At 41.0% G+C, this 20,050-nt stretch overlaps 2 protein-coding genes across 6 annotated transcripts in view; one reads left to right on the top strand and one right to left on the bottom strand.

Moving 5' to 3' along the window:
* The first annotated feature begins 81 nt into the window (after nt 1-81).
* Nucleotides 82-19,079, top strand: PPP1R3G (protein phosphatase 1 regulatory subunit 3G). 4 transcript variants are annotated; one of them, XM_064425745.1, is made up of 3 exons: nt 82-6,649; nt 13,403-13,646; nt 17,210-19,079. In XM_064425745.1, the coding sequence occupies exon 1, from the start codon at nt 225-227 to the stop codon at nt 1,062-1,064; it is 840 nt and encodes a 279-aa protein (XP_064281815.1). In that variant the 5' UTR covers nt 82-224; the 3' UTR covers nt 1,065-6,649; nt 13,403-13,646; nt 17,210-19,079. The 4 variants fall into 4 exon arrangements, with proteins under 4 accessions (XP_064281815.1, XP_064281830.1, XP_064281806.1 ...); XM_064425760.1 differs by having other exon boundaries at nt 82-5,346; nt 17,210-19,078; XM_064425736.1 differs by lacking the exons at nt 13,403-13,646; nt 17,210-19,079 and having other exon boundaries at nt 82-5,346; nt 6,403-9,389.
* LYRM4 (LYR motif containing 4) overlaps nt 9,223-20,050 on the bottom strand; it is an 86,207-nt gene continuing 75,379 nt past the window's right edge. Inside the window, exon 3 of one of the 2 annotated variants that reach the window (XM_064425724.1) lies at nt 9,223-9,594. In XM_064425724.1, coding sequence (XP_064281794.1) covers nt 9,532-9,594 — 63 coding nt within the window. In that variant the 3' untranslated portion in view covers nt 9,223-9,531. Of the gene's footprint in view, nt 9,595-19,024; nt 19,372-20,050 lie in introns of those variants that run through there. The other variant, XM_064425716.1, reaches the window with a different exon arrangement.

Raw genomic sequence — 20,050 nt, 5'->3', positions numbered from 1 at the left:
GGGGCCGCCCGTCGCGGCTGTTTCCGCGTTGCCCGTGCGGGCAGGTCCCGCCCCAGCCCCAGCCCCGCGGGGAGGCTCCGGGGCCGGCGGGGGGGCGCGCCCCCAGCCCGGGGCCTGCGGCGGGGGCGCCGGATAAAGCGGTGCCGGCCCCGGATAAAGCGGTGCCGGCCGGTCCGCCTGCCGGCACAGGGGCGGCCGGGACGGGCCCAGCGGGGCGCCCCGCCATGGCGAGCCCCGCACGCCCGCGGCAGGAGCTGGCGGCCGAGGAGCGGCGGCTCCGCGGCGCGGCCCCGACGGTGCCCCGCGACGGCAAGCGGGAGGCGGCGGGGGAGCGGCTGGTGCTGCTGGAGCTGCGCCGCTGCGGGCGGCCGCCGTCCCCCGGCCCCGGCGAGCGGCAGGAGGAGGGGGAGGAGGAGGAAGAAGAGGGGGAGGCGGCGGCGGGCGAAGATTGTTGCGGCAAGTGCAAGAAGCGGGTGCAGTTCGCCGACTCGCTGGGGCTGAGCCTCGCCAGCGTCAAGCACTTCAGCGACGCCGAGGAGCCGCAGGTGCCGCCCGCCGCGCTGTCGCACCTGCAGAGCCCGCCCGGCGAGGAGCGGGACCCGCCGCCGCCCGGCGCCGAGCCGCCGCCGCCAGCGCTGCTCCTGGTGCCCGACTTCCCCGACGGCGGGGAGCCCAGCGCCGAGCGGCTGCGGCGGCAGCGCGTCTGCCTGGAGCGCCTGGGGCGGCCCGCGGCGCCCACCGACGTGCGGGGCACGGTGCAGGTGCTGGGCGGCCCCGGGCCCCGGGAGGTGACGGTGCGCTACACCTTCAACGAGTGGCTCTCCTTCGTGGACGTGCCGGCCGCGCCCCTGCCCGCCGAGCCGCCGGCCGAGCGCTACGGCTTCACCCTGTGCGTGCCGCCGAGCCTGCGGGAGGGCTCGGCCCTGCACTTCGCCATCCGCTACCGCAGCCCGCAGGGCGAGTTCTGGGACAACAACGGCGGCCGCAACTACACGCTGCGCTGCTGCGGCTGCCCCGGGGCCGGCCCCGCCGCCCCGCCGGGCCCCGCCGCACCCCGCTACTGAGCGGCCGGGCCAGGGGAGCCCAGGGGACGCGGCCGGGCGGGGACAGGGGCAGGGGCCGCACCCCGCGCCCGGAGAGAGGCCCCGCTCGGCAGGGAGACGGCCAGAGCGCCGGGGGCCCCGTCCCGGAGACTGCCCCAAGTCTGGTGGCTTTTAAGCAGGAGCTTCAGTTTCTGCCAGCGAAACGTGGATGTGCGTAGGCTCGCATTGCCGTGGTTTGTGGAATTGTTCTCCTTTTTGGTTTTTTATCTTTTTTTTTTTTAATTATTATTATTTTTTTGAGAGAGAGAGCAAGGAGACTGAGTAGCGTGGGCTTTGCTTTTCCCCTCTTGAAGTGAATTTTTGAGGTCTTGATTTGGGCTTGACTCCACATACCCGATTAGTCGAGAGCACTCGTGTGAAAACTTGGTGGCGTGTTCGCTACAGATTTAATTTAGGATCCCAATTTTCCCGTTCTCAGATCTATTTGAAAGACACAGTACTGCGACAGCAATGGTGTGCTTTGTCCTTTTTTAGTTATTTTGTTTGACTTCAATGGACTCGGTAACAATACGATTCACAGTTGTGAGCACCTGTCAAACCCGTGACAGGCTTGCGTGCCCGTCCCACCTTTGCCATGCTGCGGCAGCTCTGAACAGCAGGCACTCTGCTTTGGGGCTGGATCTGGGGCTGGACTGGGCTGCCCTGGTTTTTGTCACTCAACACACTTCGATACCGCTCCCCAGGCTCGCATGTAGATCCCGTCTGGCTAATAGCAGCCAGCAGGGACTCGTGCAGAAATGTTTTTGCTTAAAATAGACTGATGACTTCTTTTCACACAACCAACGAGTCTAAAACCGGGACGAAGGAGGAGTTAAAATACTTGCTGATGCTGTGTTTATCAGGAGAACTTTGGTAACACCTTTGAGCCATGCACTGTGAAGTGAAAGATGGTGTCTGTCTCGTACACGGTTCTGTATTTTCAGATTTGGGTCTGGTTTGGATGACCCTTCTCACTGAGGAGTGACGCTGCCATACAGAGAGGGTGTCCTCAGTAACAAATGGAAACAAGTGCCTTAGTTCAGCTCTCCTTATGTTACATTTTGCACCACATTTCTCAAGTATTTATAATTTATTCAGCTTTTTTGCTACATATTTTTCTGTATTTGTATGTTGCTGGGAAAGGACTTTGTTGTGCACACAGCTGGACTTTACGGCGCTGGACACTTGAATTGATTTTAGTCTTCACTCTTGCACTGCAAGCCTAGAGGTTGACTACTACTGGGTGTCCCAACTCTTGAAATTAAGCAAAAACTACCAATGCAAATGGGTTTGTAAGAATAAAAAAAAAGTTTAAAAAAAAGCCATAAAGCTCACCATTACATTTACTTTCTTCCTTTTTTTAAATTTTTTTTCCTTTTTTAGTTAGCAAAATGTAACAGTAGGCTTCACAGTTTTGCAACCTGTGGTATGTGTGCCCTGACCAGGGATGATCCCATCTGTGTATAAGTGATGTTTAGGGCTGTAGCTGAAAATGACTGCTGTCCTACCAGGGCCATCAGGCAAATCACCCTGTGATTTCTCTGTGACAGGCATCTTGAGCAGAGCTGTGCTGTGAGGAGGCTTTACTAGCAAGGGTGGAAGGTAGGTGGGTTGCAGTCAAGTTTTGTTTGGGCTCTTCTGCAACTTTGATTCTTCTTGTTTTCTTTTGACACAGTATCTCAAAATATGGGTTATTTTTGGTTAATGAAGAACAATTGTCAGAATGCAGAAGATGCCCTGAAATGGATGTGTGGTCTTCAGTATGCCATGGAATGGCATGTTCCTTTTTTGAAACACACCATAGTGCGAGATTTCTCAGGCCTCCATTTCCTCTGAAGATGTAAAACATCTTAAAGGCTATCCTGACAACATTATTAAAAATAGCTTATTGATAAGATTCCCGATAGCTGAGAATATTTTCAAGCCTACATCAAACCTGCCTTTTGAGATGGCTGGAGCAGACCCAGAGCTAAAATCTCTGTTGGGGGAAAGATGGGAAGCAGAGGGAGGTTCAGACTAAAGGTGCTGCAGTTCTGCTCACATGCACACTGCTGCTGAAACACAGCCTGTCCTCCCTCCTCCCAAAAAAGCCTGTGCGTACAGCACAGGGTGAGAACACAGCCAGGGACAAGGAGGTGTTTAATTCCCTCGGAAACCATTCTGCTGTTACACTGTATCAGTTGCTTTGACGACGCACAGAGGGAGAGCTCTGAGCAGGCAAACAGAAGTTGGTACTGTTGTCCTTCAGGTTACACGTGAACTCTCGCCAAAAAGGTTTTAAGGGAGAATAGTGAACTCTGCTGTTTCCCTACACAAGTTTGTTTTAAGTCTGTCATGCATTTACAGGATTACAGGATGTTACAGGGGATAACCTGGTATGAATTAGCCTTTCTTCAGATTGCTGCATAAATGAAATAGTGTGCTCTTAAGCTGAAATAGTGTGCTCTTAGTGTAGTGTCAAGATTGATCCTTCATTTAAGTACAATATAATATTCGGGATTTCTGGAGCCCATTCCTTATTCTGTGCTTTGTTTATTAGTTGCCTCAGAGAAGAAGGAAACATTGCCAGAAAAAGGAGTGGGGAGCTCTCTCCTTTAACGGAATTTAAAGGAGCAGCCATATTCTGATGGCTGTGTCTGGGCAGAGGTGATACCATGAAGAACCCTGGCTAGCTGTGCCTGGAACCTGGAAATGTTCTCAGGTCCACTGTCAACATTGATATCCAGAACATGTGACATTTCTGTGTGCTATTCAGATGTGTGACCTGAAATTCAAAATGCAGGAAAGTACTCACTGAGGCTAGATACTAAAATCTTCTGAGTGCTTCAGAAATTTGGTGCCAATTGAAAATCTTGCCAATTGTGATAATTAAAGCACAACATTTTTGTGCTTTGATACCTGAAGTGCTTTTATTTGTTATTAAGAATTTCTTTTTGTGAAAGGAAGGGGAAAACCTCTAAATGAGAGTCAGACATACTCACTTTTTGACAGACAGTACATTTCTGTGCTCTTAGGACTTTACAGAAGCATAGATTTGCAAAGCAGGGTTCAAAGACAGCCTACTCACAGGTGTCTGTATTTTCATAGCTGAGGTTCCTGAGGGCTATGGAAATGCAAGGCTTTATCAGAGATTACACTGGGCAGCAGTTGTAAAAATCCAACTGGACCATGTGTGTACCAAAGGCTTGCAAGCCCACATCAGCAAAACCCAGGGCTCCTGTTCCTGGCCATAGGTTGAGACACATGGCATAATTGCAACATTACTCTCAAAGGAATATAATCAAAATGAAGTTGTTTTAATTCCATTAAAATCTCAAGACCAGTAGAGTGAAATGTTAAGTGAAGCACTCTTCTGTTTGGTTGCATTACTGTTAATGTATTTCATTCAAAGCATAACTTTTGGAAGATGTCCTCATAAACATGTTCCCTCCCCTAACCTAAATAAGAAATTTAAGGTTTATTGCACTTATGGAAAAACTCCAGCTCCAAAGATTTTTCTTCTATGCAGATTTCTGTTCCCCCACTGTGGATTAAGGATTTAGGGTAGGAATAGCTGCCAAATGGCTTTATAGGTGTATATAAATGAAGAAAGTTTAATATAGCTGAAACTCTGTAGGGGTAACTGTGAAGGACATAAAAGGTAAATCTTCCTTAAGCAATTTTTTGCCATGTACACTTACTTTTAATTTCAGATTTAAATGATTCAGGAAAGGGCTGTGAAGCTAAATTTACTTTGGTGTCATGAAGATATGTAAGCATGCATGAAAACTACTTCTGTTTTATTTAAAATTGGAGCTTTCAGTCAGTACTTGGAAAGTCTGGCTTCTGCTCCCATTGGCTTCACTGGGATTTGGATCCAGCCCAAAGTACTGCAGGAAGGTAAGGGAAATGATCTAGGTTTAATTGTCCATTCTGTTCAGAGTCTTGTGTTGTGGGGTTAGGATAACATGGCACTGTGATGAATGTTCATCTGTCAAGAGTTCAAAATCTGCTGTCTGTGCATGGCAGTAATTAAATCACCTTAATTGTTTTTTCATGATTCTTTCTGAGAGAGGGAAAATTACTTGCCTTGGATTAGCATATTGCCAAAGACTGTTATAAATATTTATGGGGTGTACTCTTTCAATAGACAGCCTGTACATTCTTCACAGGTCTCCATAGTTCTTTTTCCTGAACACAGAAAAGTAGTTACTTGAACGCACTAATTACCATCATCTCCCCCTCTTGCAAAGCTTCAGTAGATACTGGTTTAACAGCAAAAAAGGTAAGTAGTTTATAAAGAAGCATCTCTTGCAAAACATATTTAATTACCTCTGTAAGCTGTGGAATCTTTTTGAAGGTGCATATGTTTAAGAAATGGGTTTGTGAGTTCCAAATTTTTTCCTTTTACTGTTGTGGAAAATACATGGTTTTGGAAGAATTACTGGCTTTGGCTTCTCTCTTTTTTTTTCTTTCTTTTTTTTTTTTTTTTTTTTCCTGCTTTCACATTAAGGCCTCATGCACTATTCTTATATTTTGAAATAGTGAAAAAAGTAGGAATGTAAGCGCTCAGTTAAGGAGCTGCACAGCTTAGTTCTTTTTTTTATAAAGGTCATCAGGCAAAATATTCCCAAGAGTTTGAAATGACTATGCCTGTGTTAAGAATGGTGGAATAAAGCGAACAGTATAGTCCTGACTTGAATAATGGCAGGATTTCACTGTAGATCATGATGGAAAACTCAGGAAAACAGTCAGAGCACAGCTCTTTCATGGCTCTGTTTACACATACGTATGGTCTGTGCTGGGGATCAGGAGAGGTGCATTTATGTTGTATTACAGGAAGTAAAGTTGAGGGGCTGGTGCTTCTCCATAAAGTTATTCTGTCTGCTGGTGTTAGAGGGTATTTTGAAACCATGCTTTCAATTGCAGAAAAATTTATTGAGAGGTTGTAACACACAACAGAAATGCCTGTCCTTTGAACAGTTACTAATACCAATCAAATTGTTCCTTTTTTCCTTTCAGAGTGCTGTTTCCAAGCTTATCCTGTAAAAATAAGGACAAACCACAGTATAGGCAAATACTAAAATTTTGGTTCATACTGCTGAGGTCAATAGTTTGCTAAAGTGTCGAGATCGGGAAAAAAAAACCTTTTAATTTAATACAAAAGCAAAATTGTTTTGCTAAGACATTGCACCTTCAGTAAAGATATTTATTGAGCTCTGTTCTAAGGAAAAAATATATACTTTTTATAATAGTGGACATTGTATGTAAGTCATGGGATCATTCCTTTGTGTTTTAACTATTCCTGTTGTTTACACTGCTTTGACAAAATCCAACAAAGCTTCTGACAGCGTGCCAAGAGAGATTTAATGAGTATTGCAACGTAAACGGAACTGGTGAAGCACAGAAGGTGCAGCTGTAAGAGCACAGCAGCTCCGAGGCTGGAGCACAGTGCCAGCTCTCCAGGCTGCTCTCCCCACTGGCAGCGATGAGCACAGCCCTGGCCAAGAGCAAGAACAGGGCAAGTGGACACCAACACAACACTCGAGTCATCCCAGCCTACAACCGGGCTCGACTTCCCAAGCCAGGTGTGGTTAGCAAGTATTTTCCTTCCATAGCTTGTAGGATTTCAATGCTAAAGCACTTGTCAAGCTATGTTTTTGTACAGAACTGGGCATGTTTTGGCAATATACCTTAAAATGAACATCAGGTAAGGGAAAAATGTATTTGGAGGTATCTTTCAGTCAGTACAACTGATATGCACATAATTAACACTAACTGACCATGCACTTACATGTATGTTACAAGCAAAGGAAACATACAGGCCTGTCCAAAACAGAGAATAAGCATCTAAAATGAATTAGGACAAAATGCTGTTGGGTTTGAGGAGTGATAATGCCTTTGCTAGCTTTGCACTGCTGTTAACAAGCTAGTCAGTGTTACGCAGACTTTTGGACTGTAGCAGCAGAGGAGTTCTTACTTCTAATAAGTAATGTATAAATACTGTATGATAAGCTGATCAGTAATTTCAAGTAAGAACTAATTTGTCCTTTATGAGCAGGTCAGTTGTTTTACCCTCTGCAGTACGGACTGGGAACAGAGGGAAATTACAGAGCACCACTACGTTTTTCCCCCCTCTGCCTGGATGATTCTCTCTGCAGAATTGACCTCTGATGGTTACTACTGCTCCTTTGAAGGTAGAAGCAAGTAAGGGAGAAAGAAGGTTGGAGCATATGGCATGAGCTGGGACTGCAGTCATGTTTTATCTACCACAAAAACTTAACAACAGAGTTTTTAGGCATTAATGGAAAAGTAATCTTCATACTTTAGAAGGAATTAATAAAACATTTCCCATTGCCATGACTGCCTGCCTGTATGACAGAACCTACCATCTACAGCTATATTCTTGTTGGAAACAATGCTGAAGAACTTCACTGGAAAGGTATTTCTGAAGAAATGATTATGCATTGAAAGAGTTCCCTTATTTTTTTTGTAAATATGGTGAAAACAGACTTAAATAGTAAAAAAAAAAATAGTTACCAATGCAGTTGTCCCTCTTTATAAATCAGGGCTATGCTATTTATAAATATATTTATTTTGCTTTCTAGCATACACTCTCAGATCTTGAAATGGTATGCAGTGCTTGTTCCAGTAATTAAGCTGTTTTAGACAAGGATTTTACGTGTACTGTTTTAGCAACCAAGTTTCTAACAGTAAAAAACTGGCAGCCCTTCCAGGCCTGTGTCAGCCAAGAGTGTAAGATACTGCATTTCTGTGAGCTCACTGGAACCTTAAAGAGCAATCAAACCCTTCTTCCCCTGCACTTTCACCATTAACTTAAGTGCACTTAATTATCCAGTTGTGAATGTGGAGATTTCAAATACAAAATCTAATGTATATTACCTATTAGAATAATTCAATTCCATTTTAATACAATCTTCACTAAAAGCAATTTACATTGCAATAGTTATACACCTAATATGGGGAGAATTACTATTGTAGTTGCTTTTTATCTGAAATTGAAAGGGGGCTACATTGGCAGTCTCAGGTACACACTATTTTATTCTGTACCCTGTACTGTCTATATGAAATCCATTACTATACATCTCCATCTAACTGTACAATATGGTAAAATACACTTTAACGGGCAGTGAGGAATGGGAGCTTGTTCTAAATTAGAAACTTTAATTAGACACTCTGCTTTAATAATGTTTTCACAGAGCATGAACAACACAGAAGAACATAAACAAAGATGAATTTTGTGAAGCAAGAAAAATAAGGGGTGGATTTCAAAGGCTACAATGCCACGGAAGTAGTTTTGAGTTTCTGTTTCTCTACTTAAAAAACCCCACAACAATTCACTGAAATAAAAGGAAACTATTTTTTTCCTGTATGCCAGCTTTGCACTGCTTAATTTTTCTGCAGATTTCTAATAGAAAACAAATTCAAGCACAGAAATGACTTGAGCAAAACCTGATCAAAAGTGTTGCTTGCTTTTTTATTAATCTGTGGTCCTAAAAGTGTTGAGCATTCTATGGATTTAAGAATAATCAATAAAATGCTATGCTGAGCACTTTTTCTAGGCAAAGCTTGTTGCCACTTCATGACTTAGAGTACTTGATTACTGTTCCAGTTAGGATCTTTTTCTTCATGATGTTCATGAAAAAAAGGAAATCTTTGATAAAGTGATGTGGAGCTTTCTGCTAATAGCTGCACCTCAATAAATTAAAGGATTTGGTGGTGAAAAAACATTTGAAAGCTCCCAAGCCTCAGTAATTCAAGTCTTGCATTCTGCTATTCTGATCAGTTAATTGTTAAAAGTAAGACAAGACTGGTTATTAACTCTTGGAAACTAAAGAAAGAACTAGTGATTTTTTTATGTCACCTCCTAAAATGTCAAGGGATGCTCTTCAAGGAAACCACACAATGCAGCCTGTGATATTTTTAAGTATCAAAGTCCAGGAGACAAATATTCTGACTATCTCTGGTTTTAATACTTCAAATAAAATATGTACTTACTCTCTTAGTTCAGAAGCTGGATATTTTAATGTGAAACAGGATTAATAAAAACTTAGTAAGTGCGTGAAGAGTTTTAAATTTTGAGGGGTTTTAAATCTAACATGTTTTTCGTGGTCAGTGAGAGACAAGGTCAGCAGCAAAATAATGTAGCTGGTTGCAGGTAGTTTATTGAAGTTTTATTGTTGAAATAGGGTAGGAACTATTCCCTCACATAGGACACACAAGCAAACAAATTCTAAGACTACCTTACATACTATTATAAATCACAGCCATTTATCTTAGAACATGTGACCCTTTAGAAAATAGAACTTTGGTTGCCAAAAACAGTCTCTCAGGCATTTCTTATGCTGAACAGACAAACTCAGAAATGTGCATGTGCAGTTTCTGTACGTGGCACTGTAGGATGCTGAAGATGGTCCAGTGTTGTTTCAGGATCAGAGGCTTTTATTGGCTATGTGTTTCCCGGACTCTCAATGACCAATTTTTCTGTGGCATACAGCTGGTCAATGGTAACCTGAAATCAAACCAAAATATCAGTAAACAGGTTATAATTTAGACTGCACCAAAAAAAAAAAAAAAACCAACAAAAAAAACCAAAACCAAGAAGTGAATAGGCCAAATATTAAGCTTTTTAATAATTACAGTTTTCTTTCTATAAACATTTATTTTTGTAAATAATACACTTGTCTAGACCTTGAGAGAAATAACCAATACATAAAATATATGCACATATAAAATATTGAAATAATGACATTGAGGAGTACCATTCAAAGTCTCAAAAAATAACATTAGAAGTTACAACAGAGAAAAAGCAAGCAGGTTCTATGTTGAGAAAAATGAAAAGACAAATATAATGAAAAACAAAAATATGGATACAATCAGCAGCTATTTGTATGCTCTTTAGGTGGAGACCCTAGATATAAATTGCATGGCATGGTATTATTTACCAGTTCCTTTGGAATCCTAATGTAATTTGCCTTATGAATGGTGAAAACAGTTCAACAGTTGTTATTTCAGCAGTAGCATTTTACACACACTGGAGCTACCTCTTGTTCACAAGCTGGTATTCTGACCTCCTATATTTGTGCTTTCTAGTGCAGTGAGGAAATGAAATATGACAAAAATGCAACATTGATGCTTTGACTCCTCTTGTTCTTTAGCACTTTCTAGTCTGCCTCATAACATTGGTAAATTGTGGTTGGATGAGCAGCTGGCAGTTGTCACACACAGCTCTTGGCTTAGCAGCTGAGATGGGGAAGGAAGAAGTTTCATGCAAGTAGGGTAATGAAAGCAGAAGACAATGTTTACTTTTAGAAGTATGGATTTTGGAGTCTTACTTTTTAATATCTGTTATGCCTTTTCTTGCCTGTACTTTCTCCTTAAACCTGGGTACACAGCAGCTCTGTGTCTTTTTCACAAAAACAAAAAGGTTCATACATTTAAGTGTTGAATTAGGACAGAAAAGGCTAGATACTGAATTACACTAAGCATGGTAGATTTAGTAGAATTTAATACTGTGCAAATTAAGCCTAACAGCAAGTCAGGTTCTCAAAGTAGTAAAAAATCAGGGAAAGAATGTTTTTGGCATTTTCCATTTCCCATTTTTTTGTGGGGAAAAAAATCCTGGCTTCTCTTGAATAAAAATTTCTCATCTGTGCTCACACTCACATAAAATGTGACTAATATTGCTTTTTAGGAAATGAACTATTTAATCTTGATAAACAGCCTTGTCTGAAACTTGTAACGCATTGATTTTAATCTTGAAATATTTATTACAAGGGAGCATTTATGAAGCTGTTCGTAAAGGAACAGAAGTTTTCCTTGCCAACAAATATTTCCTTCTTTTGGCACTCCAAGCTAAGTCAGTAACAGCATATGAACAACTCTGATTATTTTTGAAGTTACTTATGAAATATGTTGCATGCAGAACATTTAATACAAAGGCCATACACAACTGTGGCATGTGTTACCCACAGAAATTTTAAGCTGTCAACAAGTGTTACTTGTCAAAGAGAACTCGCTGCTCTGGGTTATGTGGCAGGCTATACACTTTAGTTGCTGCCTTACCACAAACCATGCTGAAGTACTTAATTTTTGTATACTGTGTTTTGGAGCCCAAAGAATCTTTAATCCTTTCCCACACAGTAGAGCAAATTTAATGGGAGGCTCAGAGGGATTACAAAAATGCTGAAACCTGAATTGCATTTTTTTTTCTCCCCCAGCTGGGGAGATACATGAGACTGAGTACGTGACTTCTCAGTCAATCATATTCAGCTGGTGCAGATGGCTTTGTAGGAGAAAGGTACGCGCTGTTGTTTGCTGTCCCTGTGCCAACAGGTGATGTTATCTACTGCTGCACCTCTTGACTCGAATGCAATAAAAGCACAGATTTATGTGTGAGCTGCTTCCTTAGCAAACCACAGCATGCAGGCATTTCAGCAAGTGCAGAGCCACTCGTGCTGTGCTCTTGGCCTTTGCTGGGCTGCTGCAGCTTGCCTGCTCTGCTGCCTCCCTTCCAGAACCTCTGCCATGGCACTGTAAGCTGAACTTTGAAACCTAAGGATTTTTTTTAAGCCATTAGCATTGAATTTTTAAAGTTATGATCAAGCCTTTCCCATGTGCCTTAGACAAAACAAACAGACCTTCCATTTATAGCTGCTGAAAAATTCCCATCCATGAACATCTCCTGCCTCAGCAGAAGGATTGCACCAGTATTTACACACTGACACTCATTAACCCTAGGAACCACAACAGCCTTCTTACAGTGTCCTCACCACCCTGAGCCTAAAGAAAGCACTTCAGCAGCATGCACTGACTGTGGAGCACTGTCCCACATTAGAGACTTAAGTGGCTACCTATTGTGCTCTTTTTTCATCGTGCATGTTTGTAGCTTGTACACCACATTTACTCTTCTGGTAGGTAGCTGGAAGCCAGTGCACAGGTCAGTGCCAGGGGAGTTTCACTGACCACAGGAAACTTGGGGAAAAAGGCCCTGTAATTTGCTCAGCAACTTGATTATCCAAAAGTTTATTTACCTATTTAGGTAACACACTGCAATTAAATTCCCCAGGAAAGAATGTGCAATAAAGAACCACACTGTCATCAGAAGACAATAAACAGAAATATAGAAGTTGCTTCTCAGCTCCTTTAGAATTATTGATGTTTAAATTCTGCCTGAAAAATTATGTACTTTGGTTCTGACAGGTCCAGTCCTCAAAACCTGACAATTTGTCTTTGTTCAAAGATTTAGTACAAGTCTAACATGGTCAGCTGTTTTTTGTAAACAAGAAGACTTGAAAACCTTACTATTGCCTTCTGTCTGAATCCAGAAGGAGGCTTAGGGCTTTAGAATGGGATTTATCAGCAGATGTGACTCAACAAATGGGGAAAAAGAAATCACTGAAGAGTAAGCACTAGTCCCTCTTGCAACCCAACCATTCTCTGGTTATTAGGTCTTTGTATGTTCATATGGAAACAAGTACTAGTCCTTTGTCATAGTTGGCAGGAAGCAACCACAGGAATTAGCTACTTCATGGAATCTTTCATTGCTATTGAGGGGAAAAAAGCATGTAGGAAAGGTTTTCTCTATATAACAGAGATTATATATATTTTTATATTTCTCTATATATCAAAGACATGTATGGGGAGGTGCAGTAAGAATGAAATCATAGAATTAAGAAGAATTATAGAAGTAAAATCTGAATGTCCTGCAGACACTGAAAGAACATGATATTACCCTAAAAATTTAACAAATCCAGCCAAATTGACTGAACTCTGAACTCTGTCCTCTCCAAAGGTGTCTGTCTGGCTGCCAGTCTGACTCTCAGGGACACCTGTGGCTGGTGAGCAGGTTGTGTGTGGCTTCCATGCCAAGCCATGTGACAGATGCAATTGCAGTGGGACAGTGCTGGCCTGGAAGGCAGCCTGAATCCTAGAGGCTAATCTGAATCCTAGGGGCTAACCTGAATCCTAGGGGCTGCCTTCCCATCTTGACATAGCTGGTGCAGTAGATCCTGCTGACCCGCTGCTACTACTTGCAAAATACTACTGGATTATCATCTCCAGTTTCTGAAGGTGTGTGGCATGTCTTGTGTACTTTAGCCACATAAAGATTTTACTTTGCAGCTCAGAGTTGAGGCAGAAGTGACTGTTCATATTTCTGTAGGGCTGAGATAAGGTTTTAAAGGGTTTAAATTTTTTTTTTTAATTTGCCTCACTCATAATGCATAGTTCTGCTCTGAAAAGTATGATGGCATCTTTCCTTGACAGCTCTGTATAAATGTCTGTCCACTTAATTAATCACCACATTTTTCCTTCCATAGGCTCCGCAGCACAAAGGTGCCAGACATATCTTTTTCCCCACATACTTTACAGAATTGTAATTGTGTGGCATATAACCCATGAGCTCTAAGAAATCCTGCTGAGCCCAGATGAAGATACTTTTTCTCACTGTCACTGAATTACTCATCCTTATCATCCTGCCAAACTTGCCAATCTCCAAACAACTAGCTACCTGCTTGTGTGAGATCTCACAGATAAATTTCAGAGTGCCCTAAAATTACTCAGGTAAGTAGCTAGGCAGCAGCCTTTCTGCCCTCAAAAGCAAACAAACTATTTTTTTTTCTTTTTTCATGCCAGTGTTTATTTTTTGATGGCAGACAAAAGCAGGAGAGGCCTAACAGGAGAGGGTGCAACACTCTCACTTTATGTAGAATCAACCTACTGGACAATGCAAGGTCTAAACACATAAAAGTGCCACCACAGGACAGTAATATAGAAACACTGCAAGACAGCAATTTCTCTAGGTGTCAGTTTTTTAAAAAATTGATCTCCCAAGAGGGTAATCACTGGAGAAGTAACAATGGTTTTCAGTTTTTTCTTGAAGAAATGCTGCTTATAACTAAAGCTGATGTACAACAAATAGCTTTACATATTAAACACATTTACATATCTAATATATATAGGCATGTTATATACACATGCATAAATATATGAAAAATACCCATATCTAGATAATGAAATATCCATCTTCTCTCTTTTGTTACAAATTTGCAGACAAGAAATTGTTACCTTATTACAGCCAGGGATCACATATAAATATATACATTTTCATGGTTCTTTATTATAGAGAAAAAGGAAAAGGTCCTGTGTATTAATATATTTATATACACACACAAATATATATAAAATCAGGGGTTTTTTTTCCTGTTGCACCTAGGAAGCTGACAGGTGTACCTCATGGACACTCTGCTGAATCTTAACTAGGAAGAAAAATCCCTGATGACACCACAGTCATATTGCATTTACGGCTGCTAATCTGGGCCTCTAACACTACATGAAGAAGTTCCACACCCATATTTTCTGGCACAGTGACTACAAAATGCATCTTAAGTGAATGCTGACAAGAATAGAAATGTCTAAGAATAAAGGTTATTTTAAGAGCTGGAAACAGTCCCAAAGTTGTTTACCTAGAGTCTTTCTTATTAGATGAAGCCAACCAATTTGCAATACTATTGCAAATTTAAGTGAAGTGGTTATTGTTCTTAAGAAGCATTACCTTTTCTCCCCACACCCAAAATTGGATATGCTATACACAGCACACTTTATAAAACATTTTTCATATTTACTAAGGGCAGTTTAATGTTTTTGTTTGTTTTTAAATAAATATGGACAGATATATTTGAAATTACCTTTTACTGCAATAATAAACACACCAGTGTGGTACACAGTAATTAATACAACTCAAATGGAACCAAAACCTCATTATTAACTTCAGCTCTTTGCCAAATCTTTGTGTTGGTATTAAATGTTACAGCAGCAGCCTTATTTATTTTCACTCGGGAAAGACTGTTGAAAAACTTCATTTGGCTTCTTAAACACGTAGGTTATTCCAGCTCTCCAGAGCTGGAATCAATGTGGAAAAAATATTTTGGAGACATTTCCCTTATTTTAATTGATTCCATTTGTCTACAGAGAATGGGAAAGGAAGTGAAGGAAAGCACAGAGCTGAGACGTTATAACTACTGTGTATTTTACTTCTGTAAGCCCGTGTTTTGCAAATGCTGTTTTCTTTGTTTCTTTATCCCATAACATATTCTACAACCACTGCTACATGAAGGTTTTGAAAAGGCAGGAAATATAAATTTATTGCTACCATTTGTCTGGCTATCACAAAGGTGTGAAGTAAAGTAAGACAGCTAATAGGCAAGAACATATCTGAAAGATGTTTCTCTTAATAATGATAAATTACGTGATTTTGTTAGAACCATATGCACTTCATCTTGAACACCTTCATTTGGCCTATCAGAAGCAGGATGATATATTTATTTAACATTCTCATTAATTTATTCTGTGGCTCTTTCTGAAGAGATACTCTTCAGTGAAAAGAGCAGAGAATCTTACCTATTACAGCAATGATTTACACCTAAAATACTATAAGCATACATATTCATATGTATTTTGTATATGGGGATATAAAATAGCAAGGGATTCTTCTTTTTAATCACTTAATATTTCTCAGTTAAGAGAGCCCTTTTTTCTTAAAATTACACAAAAAAGCTACTGTCCTTAGAGACAACACAGGCATGACAGACACGGCCTTTACTCCAAATAGCTACACTTGAGGGCCCTCATCAGAGAAAACAAAACAGGAATCTTTCAAGCCCCTTCCACCCTGGATTGTTCTAAGATTCTGTGAAAACCAAGTGGACCAGATTGTGTGGGCCTTCAGTAAAGTCACAGTTTTAATTCCCTCATTTCCTGCAAGGCACTCAGCCTGCAGATAAAAAGGAGCGTGGTAAGAAAAAAAAAAAATCATGCAGGGCCCAAGAGCAGATGGCTGCAAAGGGGAAGAATCAACCCTCTGCTGTTGCAAAGGTTACCTTACAAAGATGTCAGAGAGTGAGCCCCAGGAAAGCAAGCAGTGACTGGTTTTGGGCTTAAACAGCCAGGTGACGGTTTGATACAACACACATCCAAGGAAGAAGCAGGTCTGCAGATGTAATGCTCTGAATGTGATCTTTTCATGCCTTCAACATCCTGGCAATTTCCAGACTCCCACCTCTCCTCCTTCCCTATTTGTTACCTGCTAATGTTGTTTCAGCATCTTGCTTTTTCTCTTGTATTTGCATAGAAAGCCTTGACCTTCACAGAACGGTTCAAACTCCTCAAAAAGCCAAACACAGAAGAAGCAGGTCTTCTAAACAGTCAATCCCATGTGGGTTAAGGGAAAAAACCTAATATAGCCTGATCTCTTCTCAATATAGCATGAAGAATAGAAAAAACACTCAGTTAAGATGTTGAGTGTGGCAAGGAAAGGAATATAAAATTGAAAATACAGAGACAAAGACCTGGATAACATTGTGCTGAGTTTGGTATAACAGGTAGTCTAGTAATGCTGAGACATTTGGTATGTAAATACCCCGACCATTCACAGAGGACCCTCTGTTTTGCAGCAACTACATAAGCAGAATTCATCAATGCCAATGTGAGTGCCTGCCTTACTTTTGTCAGTAGTATAATACAACAGCCACTGTCACAAAACACACATTCTGCACTAGGTCCATGAAAGTACTGTAATGTTTGTGTATTGCAGATACATTAACTCCACAATACATACAAAAACTAAACTGTCGTTATTAAAGGAAAATATTTTACTCTTCAGTGTTTTCTTGGATCATTACTTCCAAGAGACTTTTGGAATGGAACAGTGAAGAAAATGTAGTTATTATGGACAGGTATAAGCAGATATTAAATATGCTTACTGAGTAGCGTGATCAAGTAATTCTGCAGCCCTAATAAATTTTCATATTGTGAACTACTGCGGTACTAAAATGAGCTGTCACAACATTATGACAACAATCATAATTTAAATACCACCTTTTACAACATTTGTATTTAAAGTCAGATGCCAGAAATGCAATGTACTGCAAGAATCATCTTTAGTCTTATTTCTCATGTAAACTGAGAACTTGGCTGCTGGGGAGAGTTGCTAAACAGTTACACAAAGATGTATATGGCATGTTTGTAGACTAACATCTTTCAGAGAAATGACTTATCCGCCTGTATCTCCCTGCCTTTCCTGCCTTTTTTTTTAATAATGCTAATCTACCTTCTATTCTCTCTTCCAGTTCCTGAAAATACCTGGTTTTGTTCCAAACCACTCAAACTCAGAGAAAGTTCCAGAGCAGCAAATTGTACATGGACTTTTTCTGTTTTTAACTGACATTTGCTAGTCTAAATGATGGTTGTTCAAAGGCTTGAAAAGTTTTGTCTTCACCACATTTTTAAGTGAACAGTACATAAAATAAGTTCCCTGGGAAATGTTGAACTTCAGGAGCTAAGACATTTTAAGACAGCAGGTACCAAGATAGCAAGGACTGAAAAGCGGGACTGGCAGGATGTAGTTCTGGGCAGATGCATACAGGAAACATGCCAGGGAGTATGGCTGAGCTGCCACAGATCAAAAGCAGCCCAGAAGTGAGCAAGCCCAGAGCGGTGGGAACAGCCAAAGCTACTGATTCTTCAGTGAAGAAAACGCTGTGGACACGGCAATGCTGATGCCTCCAGAAAATGCATTTGGTTTGGCAGCATGGAAAATGTTGGTCACCCCTGCTGCTGAAGCCAGCAGCTGTTCTGATCCTAGCTGGGCCTGTGCTCACGTCCATTCAGAGTTCATCCCTGTAGCACCTTACACAGCACAGTTGTCATCTGTGCACATTTGCTACACTTTCACTTTGATTTTTCTGAACAAGAAGTTTTCTCAGTATCTGCAGTACCAAAGTGTGAGGCTGCACGAACACCTGCAGTAATAATTCTATGAGACAAATGGATAACAAGCACACAACATGTATTATGCTTGAGGACTCTCCTGTGGGAGCTACCTCTCTCTGCAGCATCCTGCCCAATATTTTATAGAAAGTACATATAGGTAGGCAGAAGTACAGAGATGTATAATTACTCTCACAGCTCAGATCTTCGATTACTCGCTTAAACAAAAGAATTATCTGCAGCTAGCAGGAAAACTGCATCAATTAAGACAGGCTGGAACAATCACCTATTACAGAAACATGCATCGGATATTCTTCCTTTCAAGTGTAACACACTGTGTACATTTGGTAAGGGAATATAATATTAACTAAATAAATTTGGATTTGTTTTCTTCATTTATTCTGATCTTATCCAAACCACCAAACGTAAAGGGGAAAAGTTCAGGTGACTCAGAACTGTAATATTGTTTAACCTACCAATTTAAATTTTCTGTTTGTTAATGTCCTTTGAGCCAGACAAATGTTTTAAAAAAATTCCTTTTAATCTGCTACTGAAGATATGTTTGGGGATGTGAAAGACATATTGACCTGCTAAATTTTGGATTTGAATGGATGTTAGCCACAGTTTAATTATTTGGTGGTGATGTGTCTTCTTCAAGACTCCAAAATATACTTACCAAATGCTTGGTGCTGGTTACAGGATGGCACCAGGTACATTGCATTTTGTAAAACTGACAGGTGCTTTATTAGCACTTTATAGTAAAAAGGCCTTTTGTGTTTCAGGGGGAAAAAAAAAGTAACACAGAAAATTTTCCAAGACATAAAAGACAGAGAAAATTAATTTTCCCCTGTCCTCCAAGAAGGCTATAACTAAGGATTAAACTTAATTTTATATGAGTAACAATTTACTTTAAGGTCCCAATATGTCTCTTCCTCTGCACTGATGTTACCTTAGATACACCTAGATGTGATTACAGGCTGGGCTTTTTTCTGTGCCCATTCAAATTACAAAATTAAATTTGAAAGAGAAGAAATAACAGATTGAATTTATCTTTAGAAAATATAGCTGTATTTACAAAGATAAATTCTGTATCGGATGTTTTTGATTCAATCTGTATCTTTGCCCAAAAAGGAGCACCCCATCGAGGCAAATACTTACACACTTACACATCAAGTCCCTACAGCAGTGTTTAGGAGATCTCTAAGTATATCAGGACAGAAATAAATTTTTATTTTTCTGCATTAAAAAGACTTCATTTTTTTGGCAAAATTTTACCGATTACTAAACTACAGTCATCTGTTCCTGACAAAATCATAAAGATAATTTCCTTGTTTATCTTATTTTCTGTGATGGAGGATATCCAAAGATTTCTTTTTTCTTGCTCAGCCATCATTCTTGGTTCACTATCTCCAAACCTCCAAGTTCCAAAGAGCATTTTTCTCTTCCTTCTCTCTTTTGGAAGAGTTCCAGTGAAAGCCACAAAAATCCCCTCATTGCCTGGACTGCCCACACTCTTTAAAACCTGAGTAGCAGGCCAATGAGAAGAAAGAACATTAATGTTTTAGGACTGAGGATAGATTTGTTAAATTTCATTCAACGTTTGGGCCTGTGAGTTCTCACTTGCTATCACCTTGAAATAATTTCTCAGGTCCAGCTCGGTTTCCAAACCAACACCCCAGTCAAAAGCCATGGCTTTGATCTCCTTGATCGAGCAACCTCTGCGGAGCCATAACCGCAAACACAGTGAACCACTCTGTTGTTCCTCCTGAAGTTACTCCAGGTGATGGTGGGCAGGCTTCTCCCCTGGGGCAGCAATTGCTCCCCTTGCCTCTCAGTGCCAAGGCAAACATCCCCTGCAGCACCACACCATGCCAAAGCCAAGCCCTCGTGCTCCAGCCTGCCCAGGTTGAGGTGGGTGTCCTGCCATCACACTGCTCTTCAGGGTGAAGAGCAGTTCCACACACAAATGGGTTAACTTCCCATTCACTTCCCAGTGCTCCTCCACCCAGCCCTTTGTACAAACAGAAGGAAAAATTAACGAGGGAGAAAATAATTATTTGCAAATCCTACAGCTTTTGAGCAGGAGATATCCGTGTTTGTGTGGATATAGGGTATAGCTTACATTAACTTGTTTAATTGGACTAAACTAAAGCAGCATTTTTTCTTTTTTTTTGGCAAAGATAAATTACTGGATTTAGCAC

The sequence above is a fragment of the Passer domesticus genome, chromosome 1 (genome assembly GCF_036417665.1).
Source record: "Passer domesticus isolate bPasDom1 chromosome 1, bPasDom1.hap1, whole genome shotgun sequence".
NCBI lineage: Eukaryota > Metazoa > Chordata > Aves > Passeriformes > Passeridae > Passer > Passer domesticus.
This window is presented reverse-complemented; position numbering and strand designations above follow the sequence as displayed.

What these genes read in the sequence shown, in the direction of transcription:
- PPP1R3G (XM_064425745.1), top strand. Translation starts at nt 225, where the DNA reads ATGGCGAGCCCCGCACGCCCGCGGCAGGAGCTGGCGGCCGAGGAGCGG.